This window comes from Sorex araneus, chromosome 6, assembly GCF_027595985.1.
Source record: "Sorex araneus isolate mSorAra2 chromosome 6, mSorAra2.pri, whole genome shotgun sequence".
Classification (NCBI taxonomy): Eukaryota; Metazoa; Chordata; class Mammalia; order Eulipotyphla; family Soricidae; genus Sorex; species Sorex araneus.
The window spans coordinates 48,290,298-48,299,430 of record NC_073307.1 but is presented as its reverse complement, the minus strand read 5'-3'; the positions used below and the strand labels follow the sequence as shown (position 1 = coordinate 48,299,430).

Below are 9,133 nucleotides of genomic sequence, written 5' to 3'. Positions count from 1 at the left end.
TTAATGGAAAACTAATTATCAAATGCCTCCTTATTAGGGTTATCTTGTTTGGGGATATAACTCCCACAACAATAGTGAGTTTTGTGTTGAAATATGGAACGTAATCAAGGTGAAGAGAAAATAAAGTGAAACTCATCAGTTATACAGTTGGGGTGGGGGACAGGGGGTATACCGGGGATTTTGGTGGTGGAATATGGGCACTGGTGAAGGGATGGTGTTTGAATACGGTATAACTGAGACATAAACCTGAGAACTCTGTAACTTTCCACATGGTGATAAAATTTTTAAAAAAATAAAAATTTAAAAAAAATTAAAAAAATTTTAAAAAAGAAATTAAGGGAAAGACTTGTATTTAAAGGGAAAAAAAACTACCGTTCACAATAGCTCCTCACAAAATCAAGTACCTCAAAATCAGCTTAACTAAAGAAGTGAAGGACCTATGCAAAGAAAACTACAAAACAGTGCTTCAAGAAATAAAAGAGGACTAGGAAATGAAGACACATCCCCTGCTCATAGATCAGGAGGACTAACATTGTCAAAATAGCAATACTCCCCAAACATTATACAGATTCAATGCAGTCCCTATATGACACCCATGACATTCTTCAAAGAAACAGACAAAACACTCCTGAAATTCATATTGAACACTAGACCCTCATGAGTAACTAAAGCAATCTTTGGGAAAAAGAAGATGGATGGGCATCTCCTTCCCCAACTTCAAACTATACTACAAAGCAGTAATAATCAAAACAGCATGATATTGGAATAAAGACAGACTCACAGACCAATGGAATAGAGTGGAATATCCTGACACAGGTCCTCAAATATATGGTCACTTTATCTTTGATAATGGAGCAATAAATTTGAAGTGGAGCAAGGAAAGCCTCTTCAGCAAATGGTGCTAGGAAAACTGGAAAGCTACCGGCAAGAAAAATGAACTCAGCACTCTGTCTAAAGCCAGGCACAAAAGTCAGATCAAAGTGGATTAAAGAGCTCAATATCAGACCTGAATCCAATTTCCTCCATGTACCTGAATCCATAAGGTACATGGAGGAAAATGTAGGTAAGACCCTCTGTGACATTGAAACTAAAGGCATCTTTAAGGATGAAATGCCACTGACTAAGCAAGTAGAAACAAACATAAACAAATGGGACTGCATAAAACTAAGAAGTTTCTACACCTCAAAGGAAACAGTGACCAAAATACAGAGACAGATTTTTCTTCTGAGACAGTTGGTTCATAGGCCTGAGCAAAATATTTTGTTCAGTCTAATAGGTATCTAGGATATGTGAACATGTTTCTGAAGCCATATTAGGCTCTATTCCATTTTTTCTAAAAGATTACATTGTTTTTGAAAACCAGGAGAGTTCCAAGTGGTCATTGAAACTTTAGAGATATTCTATTACTCCAAAATAATGTAAAAATCTTTGTGAAAACATGAGGTCTATCTATTTAAAAAACCTCCTAGAGCTGGCTGCAATATTTGACATTTTTGTTTCCTTTTTCTTTTATTAATTTGATTCCTCCCACTCAGAAATTTTGATTAAGAATTTTCTGCATTAATCAATTTAGAAATCTCCCAGCCATATATAATCAACTTCAGCAATAAGTATGTTTGCCTTATCTGAAAGGTCAAAGAAGTAGATTTCAGTAAAAGAAAGACTCAAAGTCAATCAACTTTTAAAGCTAATCCTTGGGCATAGAATTAAAGAGGCCGTAGACCTGGTAGAGGGGAAAGAGGGCTTGCCTTGCATGTGAATCAACTCTAGTTTGATGTCTGGCACATATGGTCCCAGATTATCATCAGGACTGATCTCTGAGCACAGAGCCAGGAGTGAGCCCTGAGTACCTCTGAGTGGAACAAAGACAAAAACAAATTAAAAGAATGTAACTAGTAAAATAATTAATTAATTTAAAAATTATAATGAAACTCACCAAAATTTTTGAATTTTGGCTTTCCGGGTCTTCTGTTCCTCAGGCCTCCTTCTAATGACCCTGCCTATTCTGCTTATTGTGCACTTACATCAAATCATCTGGAAGTTTTTTTTAATCCTGACCTTAATCAGGCTTTAACCTTTCAGGATTTTAACAGACTAATTGATATTTTTATCCCCATGGCTACCAGAATAAAAGACATAGATATGGACACCCAGTCCCAGAGAAAATAAAAATGAGCCACTCCTCCTCAGTGTCCTCAAAAAAATCCCTTTAACTATTTCTTTTTTTTTTTTCTTTTTGGGTCACACACAGCGATGCTCAGGGGTTACTCCTGGCTTTGCACTCAGGAATTACTCCTGGCGGTGCTTGGGGGACCATATGGGATGCCGGGGATCGAACCCGGGTCAGCCGCGTGCAAGGCAAACGCCCTACCCGCTGTGCTATCGCTCCGGCCCCCCCCCTTTAACTATTTAAATCCCAAGTCAGAACTTTTCAAATAAGTGCTCTATCTTTCATACTGTGGCTCTTCTGATTTCCAAATGTGTTTGAATCTCAACTATGTTTTTTATTCACTATTATGACTGTTTTTTAATGTGCAATAGATTTTAAAAAATAGTCTTAATATGTTTACCTATTTGTGAGTTCAAAAGTCAGTAATGTGCATGCCAAAATCCTCTGGTATGCTGTGCAAAGTTCTGTCTAGCATCATATACATATTTACCAGAGAATATAAAGGCTAACATTTTCTTTTCTTTTTTTTTTTTTTGAATCACCATGTGGAAAGTTACAAAGCTTTCAGGCTTAAGTCTCAGTTACACAATGCTCAAACACCCATCTCTTCACCAGTGCACATATTCCACCACCAAGAACCACAGTAAACCTCCCCCCCACTCCTCCAGCCCCCCACCCCGCCTCTGTAGCTGATAAATTTCACTTTACTTTCTCTTTACTTTGATTACATTCAATATTTCAATAAAAAACTCGCTATCATTATTTGGAGATTCCCTTCCCCAAATTCAGATCTGCTGGAAAGGAAGTATTTGATAATTTGTTTTCCATTGCTGAGAATGAAGAGATATGAGATCCTGTGGCCACAATAGCGGAAAGGCTAACATTTTAGGTGTGTGGTGGAGTAATCCCTTACCTGCTGATAGGTTATGCTCACATGATCTTTCCTACTTGCACTTACTTGTACACATTTTACTTAATTCTTATTTTCAACACCTCTGTCAAATGGTCCCAACACAGAGAACTCAGTTAATTTAAACCAAAATGTGGCTAATTTTCTTGCTGTAAGAAGACTGTTATTGCAGCAAATGATTTAAGACATGGACTTTCCTAATTATCACAGTAGATGCTATAATAATAGGGTATGCAATTGAAAATAAAATAAATATTTAATATAACACAATGAAATAGTAAAGTTACTAGTTTAATTGTTCAATAACCTTAATAGATTTTTGGAGAATCAAGAAATAAATAAATGTGAAGATAAAACATGTATTTCTTTGTAAACCTAGTAAATGATATTTACAATAAAAAATAAATATATTTCCAAACCACATGAGTTAAGCAAAAATTGATCTGATAACTATAATGTATACATTTCTTTTCCAGCAACATATTAAAAAATATAAATGCTTCTCGGACTTTATTATTTTTTCTCAGACTTTAATACATGACTCCATACTCCTACCAGATCCATTTCTTTTTTATAAAATACATTTTATTTATATTTTATGAACTCCAAAGTCATGTTTTATATTCTATAATTTTATTATTCTATAATATCAAACATGAATTTCAAAAATAAATGTTCATTGCTCTAATTCTTCATTTGTAAATATTTGAAGAGTGGATAATTTATAGGTAAATGTTAAATATAAAATATTGTCAAGGAAAATCCTTTGACTTTTTAATATTGAAATTGTTATGAAGACTCTTGTTAAAGCATAAAATCAAAGCATTAAATCTTATTTTTATGCCAAACATTTAACCCAGATACTTGTTCATATAAGCCCAGCCTTTATAAGTAAGACATTTTGATAAGTGATAGTTTTTAATAGAATAAAACTATATATTAAACTTACATGAACTTTATTTATATAAACTCAATTATGCATTTACTGATAAAACATGAATCTCACTCAATAATTTAGTATAGCCCAACAAATTTCTTACATATTTCTTGAATAAGACAGTTTCTTCATAATTCTCTTGATGGCACATTTGATTTGTTCATTTCTAAGACTATAGATAATGGGGTTGAAGAGCGGGGGGATTATGGAGTAGAAAACAGAAAGTATCATGTCTTGGATTGTGGCAGTGATTGCGGATGGTCTCAGATATACATAAAAACCTGAGGAAAGAAAGATAGACACCACAAGGATATGCGGAACACAGGTCGAAAACGCTTTTGATCTGTCTGCTCCTCTTGGAAATTTGAGCACAGTAGAAAATATGTGAATGTAAGACCTGATAATGAAGAAGAAACAACCACCACCAATCACCAGACCAGAGACAACAACCACCATCTCGTTGCTAAAGGTGTCAGAGCAAGAAAGCTTCAGCAGAGAAGGAATATCACAGAAGAACTGATGAATGACATTGGACTGACAGAAGGGCAGCCGAAATGTGTTGCCGGTGTGCACAGCTGCGTAGACGAGGCCACTGAGTATAGATGCCAGTGTCATTTGAAGGCAGATTTTCGGGCTCATCATCACAGGGTAGTACAGGGGCTGGCAGATAGCCACATAGCGATCACGGGCCATAATCGTGAGAAACATAAGTTCGACATATACAAAGAAAACCACTAGGAAGACTTGTGCTATACACCCGACCAGTGAGATGGTGCTACTGTCAAGCATAGAATTGATGCATGAGTTTGGAACCGTTACAGAAATGTAGCATGCATCCAAGATAGATAGGTTCCTGAGGAAGAAGTACATCGGTGAGTGGAGATTCCTGTCTAAGGTGGTGACAGTAACAATCAGTGCATTTCCTACTACTGTCACCAAATACATCAGAAAGAAGGAAAGGGCATGTAAAACTCGCAGTTCCCAAACATCGGAAAAACCCATTAGAAGAAACTCCATCATTATAGTGGAATTGGGCATCAGTGGGTGACACCAGTAGCACCTGGTAAACAAAGAGAACGTTTCTGAACCCAACGGGAATCGACTTCTGGAAAAATCCTCATTCACTATTCTAGTCTTGATCTCTACCGAATTGTAATCTGTATTTATGGCTCTAATATTTATCTTAAAGGAAAATTGGGTGACAGCATGCTATTATGTATTTAATATATAATTTATCGTTACATAATAAATATTTTTCAAAATAGATTACTTTGCAAAAGTAATGTATTTTCTTTTATATTTAGATATTTGAGGGTCAGTGGAAAAGGACTTTTAATTTCTACTATAAAATCTCTTGAATTCTTCGTACGAAATTAAAATTAAATGAAAGTTTCTAAGTACCTAAGTTGAATTCATAAATATTTAAACTGAAGTAAATTGAAGTTTTTGTAATTATGATCTTTTTGCGAAACAAACATTTCTTTAAACTTGAATTTCCTTGTGTCAAAGTAATATTTCTAAGAGTAAACAATTTTGGGAGAGAATATATAGTTTTTTCCAGTCTCTATTATTACTTTCATAATATATTATCACTATTATAACCATAAACATCTAGGTAAGATGTTTATGGTTATAATAAATATAAGATAAAGATACAGACTTTAGAATTTTACACTTTCAAAAGTAGTAAAGAACTAAAATTTGTAATCTTTTAAAGAAATTTCTTCAATTTACTGATCAGAGGTATATGTTTTATTAAAAAATTTTGTTTATAGCTCAAAATTGTAATATAATTTTATATTTAAACAATTATGTTTCCAAATTTACCAATTGCAATTTATTTTGTCTAGGTGAGTAAATGTGGTCCTCTAAATAAAACCTGAAATTTATTTTCTAATGAAGCAAAAATTTTAACTGTTCAAATGTAACTAAGATTTTCAGTAGTCCTTGACTACACTGATTAATAAGGTAAATAATTAATATTGAATATTTTGTGAAGAAATATCTAGAATACATGTTTCTAACTTATAGAATTAGGTAGTCATACTGATAATAATATAGTACTTATTATTTTCAGTCATTATAAAAGTTATGAGATTTCTAACAAATATCAGTTAATAGGCGCTTAAACCTGATTTTAACATGGCACTATAATCATGAAAAATATATGTGAAGTAATGCATTTTAAGTAATTTTAAGTCAGAATTAAAATGTTGCAGTTTTTTCCTTGCATTAGATTTAAGTTATCTAATTAAATCTAATGTAAATGGGTCAAATGCACTTGACCCTCTACTACATGACTCAGAGGTTGCATAGCATATATTAGTAGATGTTGGGTTTTAGATTTTTCAATTCTTACCAAAAATCACATTATTTTATTAATGACACACAAGTTGACCTGAGTTTACATTGTCTTTAAAATGATGTTAAAGGGGTCAGAGGAATAATACAGCCAGTACAATGGGTCCCCTGCATGTGGGCCACACAGGTTTGATCCTTGGCACCACAAATGGTCCTTCTGAACACCCCAGGAGTGATCCCTGAGTGCAGAGCCAAGAGTAGACCCTGACAACTAGCTAGGTGTGGTCCCAAAACCAAAAAATAAATAAACAAAAGAATAAATAAATAAAGAAAAAGGTAGTATTTAATTCCTGGGTCACCAATTTGCTCTGAGTCAAAGATAAAAATTAACATTTTCTTTTAATTTTTTAAAAATTTATTTTCCTATTTAAACATAAAATCATAATAAAATATTAATATCAGTTTTCAAATGCATATGTTCAAATTTATTCTTACAATTATTTTGTAACTAAAAATGTTAAACTAGGGAAGTTATGTCATACCTATAGGTAGGGCTATTTTCACTTCTAACTCTGCCATTACAAATAAGATACAAAATCTCAAATAAAGCAATGCAAAACTGTGAGAGGAATGTATCAGTTATAAAAAATAAATAATAATTATAAATAATAATCTTAAATACTTGCTGTTTTTATATCCCGGAGTCAATTCCTTTTATGATAGTTTCTCTAACTTAAAATGATCAGAGGTAGCTCAGTTAGTATTTCAAAGTACTAGAAACACATGCATTCCTTGATTTAAAGACAAATAAGAATTCTATAGTCTAACCATTTTTATTGATTTCATATTTATATAAGTATATAACAATTACTTCAACATTCTAAGTAAATCTTTTGGGACTGCAATCCTAAACATCTACAAAAGTCTTGAGTCCCAGGAGGAAGTCAGGGAAATATTGTCTCAAAACAATAAATTAATTATACCAAGTTATATTTTATGTGTGGACATTGGTGAACATAGAGGAATAACAACATGTATGTCTCATCAATTATTTTTCAAACAAGTGACTGTCAATACTTTTTACAGCAACAAATTTGAAATATCTCTTCTTTCAAAAGAAGAATAAGGGAACTATATATATGTGTGTGTGTGTGTGTGTGTGTGTGTGTGTGTGTGTGTGTGTGTGTGTGTGTGTGTGTGTGTGTGTGTTTCTGAGACTTTATGGTTAAGAAAGAACTCTGAGATAAATATCAGCAAAGTTGAAACAGGTATAATCTGGAAAATTCCTTTTGTCTTAGATCCCTTCACCCTGAGAAATGAGTGAAATTACTAAGGATTCAGGTCATTAATTCAGGTAATTTTAATTAAGCAGGTCTACATAACTAGATAACGTACACATAAATAATGAAAATGACCCACCATGAAAAGGTAGGGGATATGGCTCCTTAGGGCTCATTCTGCTCAAAATAAGGTGCCCACAGGGTCATGACACAGAGGGTATGGCTTTGGGTCAGAGGAATGGCAAGTCTTACCCCTGTCCAGTTTTGACATATTACCAACTTAGTGCCTACACTGTCATTAAATCAATGTTTGGTAAGTACTATTTTTAGTTTTTTATTTTAATTTTTTAATTGAATCACTATGAATTACAAACCAAAGCTATTCACGTTTAGGGTCAGGGATATAATGTTCCAGTACCAATTCTTTTGGGGCTGGTAGCAATAGCACAGTGGGTAAGGCGTTTGCCTTGCATGTGGCCAACCCAGGTTCGATTCCTCCGTCCCTCTCGGAGAGCCCGGCAAGCTACCGAGCGTATCCTTGCCTGCACAGCAGAGCCTGGCAGGCTCCCCGTGGCATATTCAACATGCCAAAACCAGTAACAACAATTCTCATGTGAAGATGTTACTGGTACCCGCTGGAGCAAATCAATGAACAACCAGACGACAGTGCTACAGTGCTACCAATTCTTTCACTTCTCCCCATCAAGGTAACGGCGGAGTTACCTTACCATTTCCTGGCCTGCCTCTATGACAAGAACTTGTGTCTTTTACTTTTACCTATTAGTCATGGTGGTTTACAATACTGTTACTGACAGGTTATCATGTTTATTGTTTTACCTTCTTTCAGCATCCAGACCTTGTCCAAATGACCACTTTTCTCTATCATTAGCATAGTGGTTCTTTCCCTAACCTGTGACCCACAATGGCAAGCTTCCTACGAAGAACCAGTTCTTCTGCTCTTTTATTTCTATTTTTATCATGCATTAGTTATCCCTTTACTATGTTTTTTTTAATCCAGCATATGAGTGAGATCATTTTGAATCTCTCCCTCTGATTCATTTTCTTCAGCATGATATTCTCCAGACCCATTCACCTGTTCAAACAAATTGCATGATTTTACCTTTTCTTTCGGCCTACTATATTCCATTCTGTACATATACCATAGCTTCTTTATCCAATCAGCTGTTACTGGGAAATTGGGTTGATTTTAGATTTTGGCTATTGTCAAAAAAGATTCAAGGAACATAAGAGTGCTTATATCTTTTCTGTGTCTGTGTTTTTTCTCTTTTTAGTCCTGGAGGTTTTATATTTTCTTTTAATTTATTTAGAATTGAATAATATTGCATTCCAACTTTATAAAAGTAAAGATGCTCATCATTAAAAATTAATATCATACCGGTTGATATCACAACTGGATGATGAAATGCAATGGTTTAAAGAAGGGATATTTAGATAACCCTTGGTCCAGAGTATAAAGAGAAGAAAAGATGTCAAGGGGAGAGGAGATTGATGAGAAGCAAAGGGGAGAGGGGATC

At 34.1% G+C, this 9,133-nt stretch overlaps 1 protein-coding gene across 1 annotated transcript; it reads right to left on the bottom strand.

Annotated features, from left to right (window-relative positions):
* Window positions 1-4,116: 4,116 nt before the first annotated feature.
* LOC129406110 (olfactory receptor 14C36-like) lies at window positions 4,117-5,055 on the bottom strand. The gene has a single exon (XM_055144051.1). It carries the CDS (start codon window positions 5,053-5,055, stop codon window positions 4,117-4,119), a length of 939 nt encoding a protein of 312 aa, XP_055000026.1.
* Window positions 5,056-9,133: the final 4,078 nt, after the last annotated feature.

Excerpts from the sequence above, each read along its gene's own strand:
- LOC129406110 (XM_055144051.1), bottom strand. The coding sequence starts at position 5,055 with ATGCCCAATTCCACTATAATGATGGAGTTTCTTCTAATGGGTTTTTCC.